Source organism: Nannobrachium achirus (assembly GCF_963921795.1).
Source record: "Nannobrachium achirus genome assembly, chromosome: 19".
Classification (NCBI taxonomy): Eukaryota; Metazoa; Chordata; class Actinopteri; order Myctophiformes; family Myctophidae; genus Nannobrachium; species Nannobrachium achirus.
The window spans coordinates 25461890-25478981 of NC_137826.1; the positions used below are offsets into that span (position 1 = coordinate 25461890).

Genomic DNA, 17092 nt, shown 5'->3' on the forward strand with positions numbered 1-17092 from the left:
TCTTCACGTCATTGATCGCGGTTGAGCTGTAGGTCACAAGCTCCTCTGAAGTGTGTAAATGAAAACATAAAGGATGCTTCTGTAGCAAGATGCAGGGCTGGGACAGGCATTTCACAGGAGAGTTTTCAAGTCAAGCAAGCCCGTCCCATTCCAGACTGGTGTCAAAACACTGGCCTTTAACCTGGGGTGACGCCCAGCTCAGACTAACCCTGACCTCAATAGGCAAAAAGGTTTTGGGCTTTTCTCAGGCATGAAAATAAAAAAATAAAAGTCATTCCAACAGCCATAAGAAAGGAGCACTGGTGTTCTTACACCACATCCAACAGGCACAGACTTAGCGCTACCAAGGAGCAGGGATCTGGCGGAGCGAGTGCTACCTCGTCATCGTACCCCCCTTCCTCTGACTCAATGACAAAGGTGCCCACGTGAGGAATAGCCACCTCTACGGTGCGCTGGGCGGGGGACCCATCCTCCTCCAGGGTGGGGTCAGGAGGAGGGGTGGAAGAGGCCTGAACCTCAGGCTGGGGGGGAGAGGGGCAGGGAAGAGACTGTGAAAAGAACGGAAGGGACAGAGTAGATAGAGGACAGATAGAGAAGCCGTGGGACATTCAAAGTTGGGCACATGAGTAGTCATATTCCAGGTATTTTTAACCTATTAAACCATATACTTCATTGACTGAGGTCCCCCATGGGTTTACAGCCTACACCTGTTCCCCTACCTTTTCCCTCTACACCAAATCTTTTTCAAAAATAGCCAATTTACAAGCTCACACAATGTGTTGCAAGTTACGCTGAGTGAGTTTGTAGATCTTCGATCTTTGCAGAATGTTCACCTACAGTATTATGACTAGGGACGCTAGGGTTAATGCAGCTAAACATTCTTCACTACCTTGTAACATTGGGATCATTTTGTGACTACGAGATGGTCTTCACTTTAAAATGTATCATTGGTTGACGTTTCCTCAACTGAGTTGCATGCACTAAGAGACTAAATCCATTGACTGGTTATAACTTATTTCGAGCGAGCAGACAAGCGTGTTACTATTTTAGCGAGCCAACATGGGTTGTGTCCCTGAACTTTGAATATTTACACTAGTAAAATTCTTTAGATGTCTTGCAAACCCCATGACATAAACAACAATGTTCCAGTTAGTCAATAGAACATGCAGTTGAGGACTACAAAATGTCAGAAGTAACTTTGTTATAGTAAAAAAGGCATAATTAATAAGCCGAAATGTTTCACAGGAAAATGTTTTTGCTTCCACAAGATTTAAGGTCACACATCCCTCAAAAAAAGAAAAAAAGAAGAAAAAAATGGGGGAAAAAAAGGGATGAGACAAAGATGAATACATCGACACTAATGTCAACAGACTGACAAGGACAGTCTGAGGAGTGATGCATGATGAATGCAAGTGTGTGTGTGTGTGTGTGTGTGTGTGTGTGTGTGTGTGTGTGTGTGTGTGTGTGTGTGTGTGTGTCTCAGGGATGGGACGATACGATTATTATTGCCAAAATATAGCAGATCGTCTATTTTTTGGCAAAGACATTTGATAGAGAGTGGGGAAAAAAAGACTGTATCAAGTACGTACTGTATATGATAAGTACGTTTTACCAATAGAAGGTTTAAATGATACTGGATATGCAGCTCGGCAAATAAAAGATGAATTGATCCCAGTGCATGACGGAGGACGATTTCACGATAAATTAAGACTCCACTATACGATTATCTTGAGTGTTTTTTACAACGATAATATTGCTCATCGTCCATCCCTAGTGTGTGTGTGTGTGTGTGTGTGTGTGTGTGTGTGTGTGTGTGTGTGTGTGTGTGTGTGTGTGTGAGCGAGCGTGCGTGCGTGCATGTTTTTACAGCATTCAGCAGTGCTTCAGGGCTCCTCTCCTCCAACTCAGAAGCAGCCTTGGAGATGGCCCTCTCCACGTACTCTTGCAGGTGTTTGGAGTCACTGGTAGGAGACGGCTGCTCCATGTACTCAGGGTCCTGCTGGGGCACTGAACAGCACAGGGGGGAAAAGAGGTCTAAACCAGTGGTTTTCAACCTTTTTCATATCAAGGTCCATTATTTATTCACCATTTGAACCACAGACCAACATTTGATGACATTAGCCTCTCAGACCTAAAACTTGTATTGATGTGGTACCATAGGAGAGGCAAACACTGATCAAAATAGTGATTCTTTTACATTTTTTTTTAAATTTGTAGACTTCTTGTAAATTAAGTAATGCAGATGTTTAAAAATGATTTAACTCTTGAGAGAGAAAAAGGAAACTGAAAATGTTACACTCTCAAGTGATAAAAGATCTATAAGGGTCCATTTTTTGTCTGGGGACCACCTGGAACCCCTCAGGGACAAAGTCAGAGCGAATCCAAAACCCTGTACTGTACGCAGCGCAGGGAGCAGCAGCTGTGTGAGTGACAAGCTTGATTTGCGCTTCGCCGTATCACCGTATTGCTGGGTTGTTGATGTCGAAAATAGCAGATCATGATAAAAAACTTTAATAATATAATAATCACGGGGCATCCGTTTTTATTGCCAAGGAATACATTAGCTTAGAGCATTGGTTCTCTAAGTAGGGTCCGGGGACCCCCAGGGGTCCTTGAGGGAGTTCTAGGGTGTCCCCAGCTGCCTAAAAATAACACTGCTTTACACTTCGCAATTAAAAGCAGGTCTGTCTAGTTTCAGAAGTTGACAGCTATACAATTGTGGGGGTGGTTTGACTTGGGGGGAGTGATTTAGGGGTGTAGATAAGTACCTATTGTCCCTCCCATTGTCACACCCACTTCTGGCTAGCTAGAGGCACAGACATAGAAAGGTAGACGCCTCTTCCGGCTGGGGGGTGCTGGTCCAAGACTCCTGGCAAGCCTCCCAATAACTCTACGCAAGCCTCCAGAATTCTGAGGCGGGGCTCTTGGGAATTCTGAAGGACGCTTCCTTGTGCGTCACAGAATGGGAAGCTCGGTAGGCCAATCAGATGCAGGACTGGCAGGACTCCCTCTTTCCCATTGGAGGGGGCAGAGTGCCTTCCGCAGTTCCACAGTTATGCACTTCCGCCAGAGGTGTTTGACCAGTCGCGCTAATGAACTGCAGCGGCGGAGGAGGTATCTAGCTTTTTATATCTGTGAGCTAGAGGAGTCAAACTGTATCTTGTATTCAAATGGCTTTTTAACAGCTTTGGTTTTTATGGTGCATAACTTCTTCAAATATGCTCCAATTTCAACAAATGATACATCATATGAAAGCTTAGATTCTGTACTTGGATAATCTGTACAAAAAAAAAGAAAAATGTCCAATGCAGTCATAAGGCACAAAGTACCAGACCCGGTCACATATTATGTCCAAAAGTGAAATTTTCGGGAGATTAGGAAAACTATACATTTTTTGAAACTCCAGAGTATAACAAATCTGAAAATCCTCTGGATTTTGGAAACTCTCAAGTTTCCAAAAATGTATAGTTTTCCTAATCTACCAAAACATTTGAACAAAATTACATAATGGAACTGGATTAATAGGGAAACATGCCTGCCAACCAATGATTGCTAATTATGCATTCTGCTGGGCTTTCCCTGCTCTGTGTCTTGAGTAGTGTGACCCTGACCTGAGTTGTCTGGAGGACTAGACTCGGTGCTCATGGGCTGTGGGGAGGGGGAGGAGGTGCTGGTGCTGGATGCGGCGGCCAGGGCTGCAGCAGTGGCCAGGGCCAGCTTCTCCTGCTGGGCCTTGCGGGCCTGCAGGATGTCCCACTCCTCCATCTCCTTGTCGAAGAGGTGGTTGTCCTCCTTCACGTACTGCTTGAGGTCAGGGGGAAGCTTATCCAAGCCACTCAACATCTGACCCGTCTCTTTATCAAACTCCTCTGCAGGGACACATTGGACAGATGGTCAAACATAAAAGGCCTATTTGTAGCTACGCACTGCTGAGTGACTAACTATCCTTACATTTTTTGTATAATAATGTTCAATAAAGCGGAAAAACAAAAGACTGCTCATGAGGTGGGACATTTTAAAACTAAAATAAATACTGTATATGTTTTTATTAATTAAAAAAAGGAGAGAAAAAGAACAAGATTATTAACAAAACTGTTAAGTATTTGAGAATAACTAGAATATTTATGCAAGCCATTGTCACTTTTCAACAAGGATCGGACACTGCCTGACTACTCAAGCCTGAACTTTCCTAAATGTGTCTCATGTTCAAGCGTGTGGGTTTGTGTACCTTCTATGAGAAAAGGCTTCTTGTCGTTGATGTACATGAGACAGTAGGCACTGGCATTCCGATAACCTCCAAACGAGTCCCGGACCAGCTCCTCCCAGGATGACTTGGTAACAGAGATGTCGTTGTACTTCATCCAGCGCCGCTGGTGTGGGTCGTAGATGTAGGCCCAGTAGTGGCCAGCGTTGGCCTGGCCCTCGTGGACCAGGACTGCATGCAACCGGTATGGAACCTGCATGGAAGCACAGCCGTGAGAAAAACAAAGAGCTCGATATGTTTAGTTCAGTTCATAATGCAAATAAGAAATAAGAATCCACCCACCGATTTACTACTCCCAAAGAGTAGGTTTTTACTAACCAAGTTAAAACATACTCTTTGGGAGCAGCAAATCGGTGTGCGGACTCTTATTTCTTATTTGTATACTGCTTATTAGCACCCAGCCGAGCCTATATGGCCTTAGATGTGCGTGCCCTTTTGGCTGTATTTCAGCCTCTATATTATTTCATAATGCAACCATTTATTTTAAGGGTGTCTGATAGTTATACAGTTAACACTGAAAAGGGTGTTACACACACCTGCATCATGGACTTGTCAGAGTACATCATTTCAATCGTTCTGTGGATTCTGGATATGCTGCCCTGCAGATCTGTAATGACAAAACATACACATATAAAACAGTAATAGAAATCATGTGGACTTATTATAGTCTTGTAAACCATAAGTAAAGACACAGAAACAATAACCTAATAATCTAATAATGTGAAAAACAGCACCAATGTTATAATGTGGCATTCTCATGTATGAAATTCTACTTGCAGAGACCTGAAACTTGCTTGAGATTGGTAATCTGGCATTCTAAATATAATTGGCACGGTTATTTCTGTCAATGTTAAGTTATCGTTCACTGTAATGCATTCCAGCGCAAATTCATTTGAAAAGTCTAGCTGGAAAGAAATTAATGAGCTAAATTCAAACATCCATGACTTATTAACTGTGCAATGACGATTAGTCAACAGTGACTCAATTATTCAGGTAAGTTACATTTAATTACGTTGGAGAAAATCTAAATAAATGCCAAGTCAAAAAATTAAGCCATTAACATGAAAATGTTCTATTTATGACACCTGGCTGAAGCTGTAAATAGACACTGGAATGTACAGACTGCAGTACGGTCCTTTAGGTCAGTGGTTCTCAACCTTTTCAGGCCGCGACCCCCAAAATAATCATGTTTTGACTGGGGACCCCCTCACCCTGACAAGCGCTGAGTTGAGGCATTACATTTTGTATAACACGGTTCTATTGTGAAAATAGCCGATCTACATGCTCACAACGCCTCGCAAAATTTCTGCCATTAAAATGTCCTTACATTGACACCTTAGAAATGTGCTATACACTTAAAACTTTATGTTGGCTTGTTTACCGTTGAGTGAGAAAACGATGTTGCACATTAAGTTCATCATCTGGGGACCCCCCAAAATTATTTGGGGACCCCCCTGGGGGTCCCGACCCACAGGTTGAGAACCACTGCTTTAGGTTAACACCAGCAGTGATAAACATTCTTTTAAAAAAGCGGTCATGCGAGGAAGTTGAAAGGTCGTACCACGGGTGTCATTCTCCACTTCACTCCTCCAGCGGTGCAGACAGCCCTCCAGCACCCTGAGCTCGTCCTCTGTGATGTTCCGCGGTGCAGGGTGCATGGGCAGGTCCGGGGGAAGCCGGGACTGCGTGAAGGGCTTGTGGATGGGCGCTCTCTGCTGCTGCTGCAGCTGGGCAGACGCCATGGCCTGAGCTCCTGCTGAAGCCTCTGGAGAAACCGTAGAGCCCTGCTCAGCCATGCTGTGGGAACAGGAGACAGTGTAGAAATTAAAATTAAAACCACAATCATGTACACACGTCATACACTCTTCATGATCACTTGACAGCTTTAAAATAGTAAGGTAAAATGAAGTTTTGTTCCAAATTTTGTAGCATTATTAACAGTTCTACTGCCATATTTATTGCGACCGTCAGGTCGCAGTTACTATCAAAACCTCGACCAGCTGTCCGTCTGTCAGTCCGTCCGTCAGTCACACGTCACACTTTTGCCCTGCTCATATCTCCGCAACCGTTGCCCCGATCCATGCCAAATTTTGCAGACACACTCCCTGCCTGCCAAACCACAATTTTTCACATGGCCCACTTCTAGCGCCACCATGAGGCCGATTCTTGCAAAACCCATTTTTGGACACTGCTCCTACAATTTTTGCCCTAAAATCACACAAATCGGTACACAGTATGTCTACACTCATATCATCAACATGGATCTGTCCCATTTAGCGCCACCTTCAGGCCGATTTTTTAAAACACATTTTTGGACACTACTCCTACAGATTTGGCCCCAAAATCACGCAAATCGCTACACAGTATGTCTGCACTCATGTCATCAACATGGATCTGTCCCAAATAGCGCCACCATCAGGCCGCTTTTTTCAAACACATTTTTGGACACAGCTCCTAAAATTTTGCCCTACAAATTTTGCCCTAAAATCACGCGAATCACATTTTTGGACACTGCTCCTACAGATTTTGGCCTAAAATCACACTGCGACCTGACGAGTCGCTTATCTCCCGATTAGGTTGTCTTACTGGTTATTTATTCATTTGTACTGGTGCCATCAAAAAGTTGCTTACCTTTAAACCAAAATGTGGTTAATATTTTATTGTTTATCAGTGGCTGTGTTTCATTCTCGATTATAATCAAATTATTCTGTGTTGTTAGTTTTTTTCTCTCTTCAGATAACTGACTGATTTATACTTCTCCCTTTGCTTTCTTGAAACAAGTGGAGAAGAAAGGAGCAGCAGTGAAATCTAAGGAGGAAATTAAATTTCTTTTGCAACTTGCCTTGGTGCGGGAAGCTGCTGCCCTGTTGTGCCACCGGGGGGCGCTGATGTGTCTATGTCCTCCACAGGGGAGGTGCACACAGGCTTACTGGAGGCAAACTCCATGGCGTATTGGAGGACATCTGCCAGAGGGAACCTCTTGGGGCCTGAGCCATAGCTTAGATATCTGAGAGAGCATAGTAGAAAAGGAGAGGGTGAGATAAAATAGAGATTAGAGATAGAGAATAAGAAAGAAAGAGAGCAAGCAACAGTAGGGCACACCTACAGAATGAGAAATCAGTCCCTTGGCTATTATGTGAAAGTTTTGTTGACTTTGACTAAGTACACAGGTGTTGTACCTTTCCAGTCGCTGTTGGAGCAGAGTCAAATGCTCTTTTAGCCTCCTGATCTCCTCTCTCTTGATCCTGGTGATCTCCCTGTTCCTGTCCATGTACCTGACCACACACCAGGGGAGCTCTTCAGTCTTACATGAAACTAATGGCATTTTATACATTTTATTATAGATTAGAGCAGGGGTCTTCAACGTTTTCAGGCCGGGGACCCCCAAACTGATGGGGAGATGGAGCAGGGACCCCCTACCACCTCGTAGGGTGGGGGCCGGGGCTACGACATATTTTTTATTTTAAACATGTACAAGTTACAGCGAGCAGGGTGGGCCGTACCACTAACATTTCTAAACATACTACTTATTAACTGAGAACCAATGTCAATAATATCAACAATCTGTCAATTGCATAGTAATCATGTATTCAAGCTATTCAAAATGGATAGAATCATGATTTATTTTTTAACATAAATGTGAAAAATGGAAAAGAAAAAAAAACATTTTTTGAAATCTTTTTTTTTTTTTTTACCAATAATTTCGCGGACCCCCTGCAGTACCTCCGCGGACCCCCTAGGGGTCGCGGACCCCCTGTTGAAGACCCCTGGATTAGACCGTACAGACAGGTACAATGGGTACTCTGACAACGGGCATTGCATAACAGGGTGGGGCATGCATTCCCAAATGGCATCGTTCCCGAGTAGGCCGGGGCACCGGTCTAGATAGAATTTAACCAATTATGCCCCATATACATAAGTATAATCTAAAAACGTACAACATGTCACAACGTGGCGCTTTGTGAGCTTGTAGATCAGATATTTTTGCTAATTTAATTGTAGTCTTCTTTTCACTTTTTTATTTTCACCTGTCCATATACAGCATGGAGGGGAACTCAAGCTTGTTGTGGATCTTCTCCGGCCTCCCAAGTGCCTGGTTGAATTCAAATCTGGACAATTCAAAGGTCAAAACGGGAGGGAGTTCACTGAACCAGTGCTGAAAGAAAGAAAAATGTAATGACAGTGTTATTATTGAGATAAATACACATACACTGTCACACAGAGATTACAACTGTTCTGCAGTGCTTTTGCAAGGTAATAAAATCAGCAGTCCCTGTAAATACTTGAGGACAATCTTGTAAGTTCTCATTACAACATTATCAATAACTGATAAACACACGCAAGGCCAAGTTGGATTTTGACGACCAGGTTAAGTGTTTTGGCTTGGACATGCCAGGTTTCCAACACTTAAACAGCCACACATTATAAGTAACAGTTACAGTCTGTACATGCCACCATGTCTCACTTTAATTCTTTTGGCTTTACCAAACAACTGTCTCCCATGCCATAGTCTGATAGTACGTCTGCTATTCATCTATATTCAACAAACCTACAAACCTACACCAGCTGCTTTGAAAACAAATCTAAGTGTCTCAATAAGAAGGATCACAGTAATTTAAGTAACTTTGCTTTGGTGCTGTAATACAGATTTGTTTTTGAGCGGTGCTAACCGCTCATATGTCTGGCTTTGTGTGTAGGTCCCCATGTCTGTATGAGTGTCCATATGAGCACAAGACTAACATCACACAAAACTAACATCATAGAAAGTACGTAGAGACTGAAATAACCACAACTGATGTCACGGACAGAACCGCCCACAGAAGGAGATATGCACGTGTGTCGTGTTTGATACCATGTAAGAGGCCAACGCTCATTTCGCACTGGTGCAATTTTCTTTATCTCTGAATTGATTCCTCCCGATTCTAGCAACTACATTGAAGTCAATAGTAGGTGGAGATCTCCGATCGTCTGGCAATGCGAGACTACCCTTGCCAGATGTTCTCTTTCATCCGTTTTCTTTCTCCCATGTATTTTTTCTCTTGTCCTTTCTCCATCTCTACCACCCTGTAAGTAATTGGGTCCTGGCCAGAGGCCATGTCTGTGTACTAACCTGGTAATTAGCTGTTCTCAGCTCCTGGGAGACAGCCTAATCTGGGCAGAAGCTAACCATAGGTCAATGCTAGACAAACCAGGTCAACTGTTTGGGAGAGAGGGTTTTCCCAAACAGTTCAGCCTCAGTCTCTTGAGTGGGCGAATTTAAATGCTGTCATTTGCTATTCATTCCTCTATGTAATAAAATTGAACTCATTGAATGCCAATTCTTTTCTTTGTTGTCCAATGTGTGCTATAACGGCATGAGATCACATGTAGACACAGAACTTCTTGCTATGTGCCTATGTTTAATTTTCAGTCTCTTCACAGAGCGTAACCCATCCTTGGTACTGACCTCCTGTCCAGACTTGGCAGAGTTCTCCGCTGAGTGTAAGGACTCGATCTCGCCCTCAATCATGGCTGCCTCGAGACACTCGTGGAGGTCCTTAAACCCGTTCACCTGCAGTGGGTACTGTCCGAACATCTCTGTGTTCTCAAACTTTTTACCTGGAGAATGTCACACAGAAGAGCTGGTATACAAGATTTAAGTGCACAACATAAAAGAGCAACACACTTCTCAACCATGTCTTGATTTTGTTTTTGTTATGGCATCATATTTATTTTATTTTTTTCTATTTTCTTTCATAATTAGATAAGCTGTTGAGAATCATTAGTTAGGTACTTTCCCTTTAGGAAAAGTGCTTTACAAAGTTTATTATTATATTATTATATAAAGGTGTGTCCTTGTGGCAGTGTGTGCACTGCGTGCGCAAAAAATAGCGTAAGCAAAATATGGACAGGCCCAGGAAGAACTGGGTCAGGTGTGACAGAGTCCAAGATCACATGAGAGAGAGAGATAGAGCAACTAAGTATAACTCAGGCTTAATGTGATATATGAGCCATTTCACATTAATTTGCATCTAAGCTGATTTTCTCTAGTTCAGCAATCAGTCACTCATCATAACCGCTTTAACAGCAGCTGCTCAGCACTCTATCTGCAGGAGCAGCACAGCCACACACAGCATTGACTACTGATGAGAAGTAAAAAAAAAAAAAAAGAAAAGAAAAAGAAAGCGACGTGGATGGGTTGTTAGCGGACATGCAGATGAGGCATTAAGGTCATTTTATGAGCAGAAGTGTCCGCTGGCCCAGCTTTTTGGTGGCTCTAGGCCAGTATTGTCATGCATAATAAGCGCAACGTCAATCAGCCGTCAAGGTCCTCCAGGATCAATGTGGCCGACCCTCTTTCTCTTTTACATGGACTCCATCTCATTAAAACAAGGTCACCTTTCATTACCGGGGGCAAGGACTTGCTTGCATTCTGGCTGCTGCATCGGGGCCAGGCAAGGCCTTGATCTCTCTCTCTTCCTTCTCTGGCTAGCCATCTATATTTTTCTTTCCTTTTAGAGATTAAATAAGTTATAAAACTGTTATTACATCTCAGCAGCCTACCTTCTAGAACGCCCACAGCCAGGAAGCGGCCATAGAACAGTTCCACCATGGGGTTTTTTGGCTTCTCGCCCTCCCTGCCAAAAACAAAGAAGAGGTCAAATACACAAACAGCAGCTGGTAACCACTACTTAAGCCCTATAACAGTGGTTCTCAAACTTGGGGTCTGGACCCCAGCCAAGTGGGGTCCCCAAATTATTTTGTGGGGTCCCCAGATGATTAGCTTAATTTCATTTCTTTTTTTTTTTTTTTTTTGTGAGCGTTGTGAGCATGTAGTTCGGCTATTTTCACAATATTTATCTGTGGAACAGAGTCACATTAAATGTAATACCTACAATTCCAAATGGTTGTCAGGGTGGGGGTCCCCAGTTCAAATATGTTTATTTTGGGGGTCATGGCCTAAAAAGGTTTGAGAACCCCTGCCCTATAGTATACACTGACATCATTGCACAATAATTATAGAAAATAGCCTTAAATAAAATAATATGTGGTTAAAAGAGGACATCTCTGTCTGAGACTGAGCCATGTGAATTGCACTTGTTTAATTCTCTACGCCCATTATCTATAATGCCTATTGTCTATTAATCCTTCTCTTAGAAGAGAGGGGAAATGGGGGATTACCTGTCCTCCTCTGCCTTCATCTGGAAGGCGTCCTCTAGCCAGTCCAGCAGCTTGTGGGTGAACTCACTCACATCCTGCTGTTGGGTGAAGCACAGACAAACAGAGGACAATTACAGGGTCTGCTTATTAGTAGAGCCTGACAAATGCCACATTTTTGGGTCCAATTAGTGATTCTGAATTTGAAGAGTCCTTACTTAGACCACCGATTGTGTCTTGATCAATATTTTGCCAAAAACCTTTGTCTAAACAAAAAACGTAAGATATACTCTACTTTTTAGACCCCTGAGGTCAGAGACAGGGTTTAACAGTAAAACGACCCCAAGAAAGCAGCGGTTTAAACCAGTTAGAGTAAAACCTGACATGGCCAGGGTTTGTATATGACAAGTTGACAACGGCAAGAGTTCACAAATTGGTGAACTTCAAAGAGGAGAACCTGGTAACCCGGGCCCACTTTATCATAATGCAGACATCAATGGCGTTCAGTAATTCAGGTCAATGCCTCAATGTGATAATACACAGTGGAGGGACATGACTGATGAATGCAGTGACCAGAGGGCTGACCTCACTTAACCTCCAAAGAGACAAGAGCTATTATTGCTTTTCCTAAGGAGTGTGGAGGGGAGACTTTTTTTGGGGGGAGGGGGGCATTTGTCATATTAACATTACGTTATCTCATATTAGCATACAGAGGCTAATCCCTGGCATTCAATAAGATGTTTTTCATTTTGCAGTGTTCAGGGGGACGTTGTGAGTCTGGGGATTAACATTTATAGATGATAGAGGTTAAAGCTGAATTAACAGAACTGTAACGGAAGTGAGCGGTCTGAGGCTAAAGGGTAGCCTCGCCTAGCCAGACGAACCAAGATCTCATCTATTCTTTGCCACGATTCTAAATTCAACTCAAGGACTAGAACTGTGTGGAATCAATTCGGAAATGTAAAAACAAACAGCATTGCTGAACCAATGCAAAGACTTTGGGGCGGCCTTTCATATTGGTATTGGTTTTCAAAGCACTTGATGTAGGTTTGTTAGCGGACGTTCTTGACACTGTTCTAGCCCCTACATTTAATTTAAATGTCACCATTCTTATAGGTAGTCAGAGATCTCTGATTGTCTGGCTACGCAAAGGGTGTTTATGCAAATAAGTTAAAGAAATACTTTTAACGCAGGACATGTGGTTCTGTGAGGTACTTTAAATCACTTTTAGCAGCTCTAGCAACCTGGCAACATTCAATTGTTTACCACAATAACTGTACAACATAGTGAGAGCTTATGAATGTGAAAAGGTATTGTTGTCTGTCATTCACAGGAAAATTGTTCCCTCAATTTGTACTTTGCTAAATCTCTGAGTGCTGTGTGTTGTGTTTCTCTCTGGCATATGTCGATCAAAGGAGAGTGAAAAATGCGTGCGTGTGTGCGCGTTGTGTGTATCAAATATTTGAACACATTTTAGACCATTGGTTGGAGGACCTTCAATATTAAGGAGCATTTTATACAGGAGAACTTTACACTAGAATATTAAAGTGTGTGATGTATTGTGTACTCAATTAAAAGTAGTAACGAACCAATGTTTTCAACATGATTTCAACAAGGTTTTCAACATTTTTGCATTATTGTAAATGACCAAAAATTAGCAGGATGAAATGGTGCTGTACCTGCTGTGACTCGCTGGACTTGAAGGCGTCTTTGAGAATCTCCACAGCACTGGAGGGGTCCACGTACTTCCTCTTGGATCCCACCATGAGGGAGAAGAGGTTCCTCAGCTCCTGCATGAAGGGCAGGTTCCTGTGCTCCTGGTTGGGGAAAAGCACACAAATGCTAAATTAGAGTGCACTCCCTAAAGCCAGGAAGCGTGCCTTTAATCCCTACTTTATACTTCCTCTTACAACAGCATTGCATAGTGACATGTTTTTGGGTCTGCTATTTTTGACATAATGACATGCCAAAAATTGGAACGGCAGGTTTAAAGTTATTGATAGTAATGTGTGCAGTTCAATTTCTACATACATACATACATACATACATACATACAGCCATGAAAGTGGCATCTCTACTGTCTGTCTGCCTCCCTGTCTCTCATACACATTCACATTTCTCTGTAATCCGCAAAGCCTGATTGTTAACTCCTTTTGTCAATTATAATTGTATAACCTATCAAAGGTAGCTCACTGCCTGACACTAGCTTTGAGTCCTGCATGGCCAGAGGAAGTAGGATATGTAATACCATTGACAGTATGGATACACAATCCCACTATGGTGGGATATATGCAGGCCAGGGGGACTGACATTTAATTTTTAGCCTGCTACTGCATTAGATTAACAGTACCAAGATAAATGAAGCTGCACAAAGATGCGGCAGCCCTGCACCAAAGGCACACACTGTCTGTGTGTCAGTGCTGATGGGGAAAGTGGCAAGTCCTCATCAAACATTTCACACCAGTGGAAAGACACTCCACTGGTGAGAGCTTAGGAGCTTGGAATAGAGTAGAGTAAATTGTCTGGGCACAGTCTGACCTAAGGGAGAGATTTCACAGCTGTTTGAATGTAGCTGCTAACATGCCACGCTGATTTCATGCTAGTGCGCCACACAACACTTTAGTGGGGTTACAGCTTCAATGGCTTGCTAATCCTGCTAGCCACTGCAGACCAGCTTAGCTATGTGAACTAGGGCTCAGCACTGTACAGTACTGGTTCTCAAAGAGTGGTTCTTAGACCCCATGGGGCATTTGAGAGGGAACGAAGAAAATGAGGAATAGTATTAACACAGTCCTATCTTTATTTTTAGCTATTTGAAAATACCTTGTAGATCTGCTATTTAAAAAAATAAAGTATTCTGTTATGGAAGTCCCTTGCACAAAATCTAATATAAATTTGCCGTGCTTGACCGTGTTTGAAAATCAAACACGGTCAAGCACTGCTATATTTATATATATTTGTACAGTATTATGCAGCATCTAAAAAAGATGACCTGCTGATCTGATCATCAAGAAAATATCTCAGTTCAATGACTCTCTAGTGAGAGACCTGGGAAGATGGATGAGAAGGGGCCTCACCTTCAGGTTGCGAGGCAGGTCGTGGAGCCTTGCCGGGGGCGAGTAGTGGAGCACTAACCTCTGAAACTCCAGCAGGTTGAACAGGGACTATGGGGGACAAATACAGAGGACATAGTCGTATCTTGTTAACTTCACCCATTAAGACCTGAGGCCAATTGTAAAAATGCCTTCTAAATCAGCAGTTGTCAAACTTTTACGTAATTAAAATTGATCACTTTCAACACAAAAATAGCAGATGTACCTGCTATTTTTGAATAGCCAACACTAAAACCTAAAATTACACAAATGTTCCCCCTGGTCTTAATGGGTTAAAAGAAAGCATATAACATTCCTGTGATAATGTATTACCAAGTGACTCTGATAACTAATCATAACTACTGCTTTAGACGGTGTATCAGTCTTGGTGCTGAAATAATTATGGTTATATTACCATTTCATTTCCCAGCTAAATGTGAGAGTGAACATCAAGCAACGAAAACATTTGATTCTTAAGCAGCCTTCTCAAGATGTGAGAGTGGAAATGTACTTAGAGTAAAGTTGTTTACTCCTTTTCATCACCTGACTTCAGTTACCCCAAGGCTAAGCGCATGTCATGTCAGGGAGAGTTACATTACACACTGGGCACATGCACCGTGTGACAGTGTATCCAGTGTTCATCTGGCATATTTCAGCTCAGTTCAGTCACATTCCAACATTGGCCCTGTAAAGGATACAGATTAATCCAATCTTTGTGATAGCTGGGACTCAAATATGCCTTCATCCCACATTAAAGGATCAAACCAACACATGTTCTACAACTACATGAGGTAGAGAATGCTGGGAAAAGAAATTACAGGCATACTTCTCAACCTCTCTCTTTCTGCTTTGTGTTTCACTGTAAGCTCGATAGGAAATGGTCATTAGTGACAATGTTTCCAACAAACACAGACTCATAAGTCAGCCTGTAAAAATTTGGCTCAAATAGAGACTGAGGACAATCTCCCAACTTTAATTTAAAACTAGAAATACTGTTCCTTCGAAACAGTGTGGGCTCGGTTCCAACCCAACAAATAGGATACTTTAAGGTACTGTAAGGTACAGTACCTTACAGTATTGTACTGTACCTTACTATACTGTACTGCACCTTACTGTACTGTACTGTACTGTACTGTAACTTACTGTACTTTACTGTACTCTACTGTACTGTACTTTACTGTATTCTACTGTAACTTACTGTACTTTACTGTACTCTACTGTACCTTACTGTACTGTACTCTACTGTACTGTACTGTACCTTACTGTACTATACTATACTGTACTCTACTGTACCGTACTGTACCTTACTGTACTGTACTCTACTGTACCTTACTATACTGTACTTTACTGTACTCTACTGTACTTTACTGTACTCCACTGTACCTTACTGTACTTTATTCTACTTTACTGTACTTTATTGTACTTTACTGTACTCTACTGTACCTTACTGTACTGTATTGTACTTTACTGTACCTTACTGTACTGTACTCTACTGTACCTTTCTGTACTGTACCTTTCTGTACCTTACTGTACTTTACTGTACTCTACTGAACCTTACTGTACTTTTACTGTACTCTACTGAACCTTACTGTACTGTACATATTATATGTGTTCTAGATCTACATTTTTGATTCTGTGTTTGGGAACCAGCAACTGTCAAATGGACTCCAACTGTAGTGGAGTATATTGAGTGCATATACTGTAGGCTAACAATCCCAGATCACATATGTCCTCCACTATGTCTATAACCAAGGCGTTCTTCTATGTGGCCACTCCAGACTGAGGAGTGGAGCATGGCTTTTATTGTGTTTGTGGATCTGACTTGGAAATGCATTGGTTTTGATATCTCCCTGACAACCAACAACAACCACTAATATGGCTGACTGTCCCTGCGGGCTCTAGGATATATGGCTATGGGATTTACATCCCATCGCCCGGACTTGATTCTTGATCACAGCTGTGTAATCAGTAGAGTGGAGAGGGACATTTATTTATAGTTTTAACTATAACTATAGTTTTATACATCACACAGCTTAGACATTTGGATCAAATCAGAGAGCAGACCTGTGTGAACGCAATGATATAGATAGCATATCTGAAGTGTGAACACTGCAGCCACAGCGCCTTAACATAAACATGGGTCTATTATCCTTCTCTCCACTCTGGGGACCCATTGGAAATGCATTGGGTGCTTAAAGTTAAACATTTTTATTTTTTTATATTTATACTACAAAACATTTCAAAACCAAAAATACAAGCACACTTGTCCTCAGTAAGCTGAACACATAAAAATTTGAATGGTGTTGAAAGGTGTAAGCGTTTAAGAGATGAAGCGCGCCAACGTTTTGAGGAGATACACATATAGCTATAAATAAATAATGAAGATAACATACGTGTGCTCGCCTTCCAGGCGAGCCCACAATTAGATGGAAGCAAAAAGAGGGCAAAAAATACATTGCAGAACCAATCCAGCAGCCCTTCACATTGGGATTGGTCTCCAAATAGTAAGGGGATTTTATATTGATATTTGACCAATCTGCGAAGTAAATCGTTACCAAGAAATGTCTTCACCAATGTGTTTCTAAAGGTGTGTAATGAT

At 42.2% G+C, this 17092-nt stretch overlaps 1 protein-coding gene across 3 annotated transcripts in view; it reads right to left on the reverse strand.

Annotated features, from left to right (window-relative positions):
• usp25 (ubiquitin specific peptidase 25) overlaps positions 1-17092 on the reverse strand; it is a 36335-nt gene that overhangs the window by 9336 nt on the left and 9907 nt on the right. The window contains exons 6-19 of one of the 3 annotated variants that reach the window (XM_080748472.1): positions 14479-14565; positions 13081-13218; positions 11426-11502; positions 10808-10881; positions 9711-9862; positions 8293-8420; positions 7444-7539; positions 7107-7271; positions 5826-6061; positions 4801-4871; positions 4229-4457; positions 3612-3869; positions 1868-2007; positions 378-548 (exon numbers count right to left, since the gene is read on the reverse strand). In XM_080748472.1, coding sequence (XP_080604598.1) covers positions 378-548; positions 1868-2007; positions 3612-3869; positions 4229-4457; positions 4801-4871; positions 5826-6061; positions 7107-7271; positions 7444-7539; positions 8293-8420; positions 9711-9862; positions 10808-10881; positions 11426-11502; positions 13081-13218; positions 14479-14565 — 2022 coding nt within the window. The remainder of the gene's footprint in view (positions 1-377; positions 549-1867; positions 2008-3611; positions 3870-4228; positions 4458-4800; positions 4872-5825; positions 6062-7106; positions 7272-7443; positions 7540-8292; positions 8421-9710; positions 9863-10807; positions 10882-11425; positions 11503-13080; positions 13219-14478; positions 14566-17092) is intronic. The other 2 variants (XM_080748471.1, XM_080748470.1) reach the window with 2 other exon arrangements.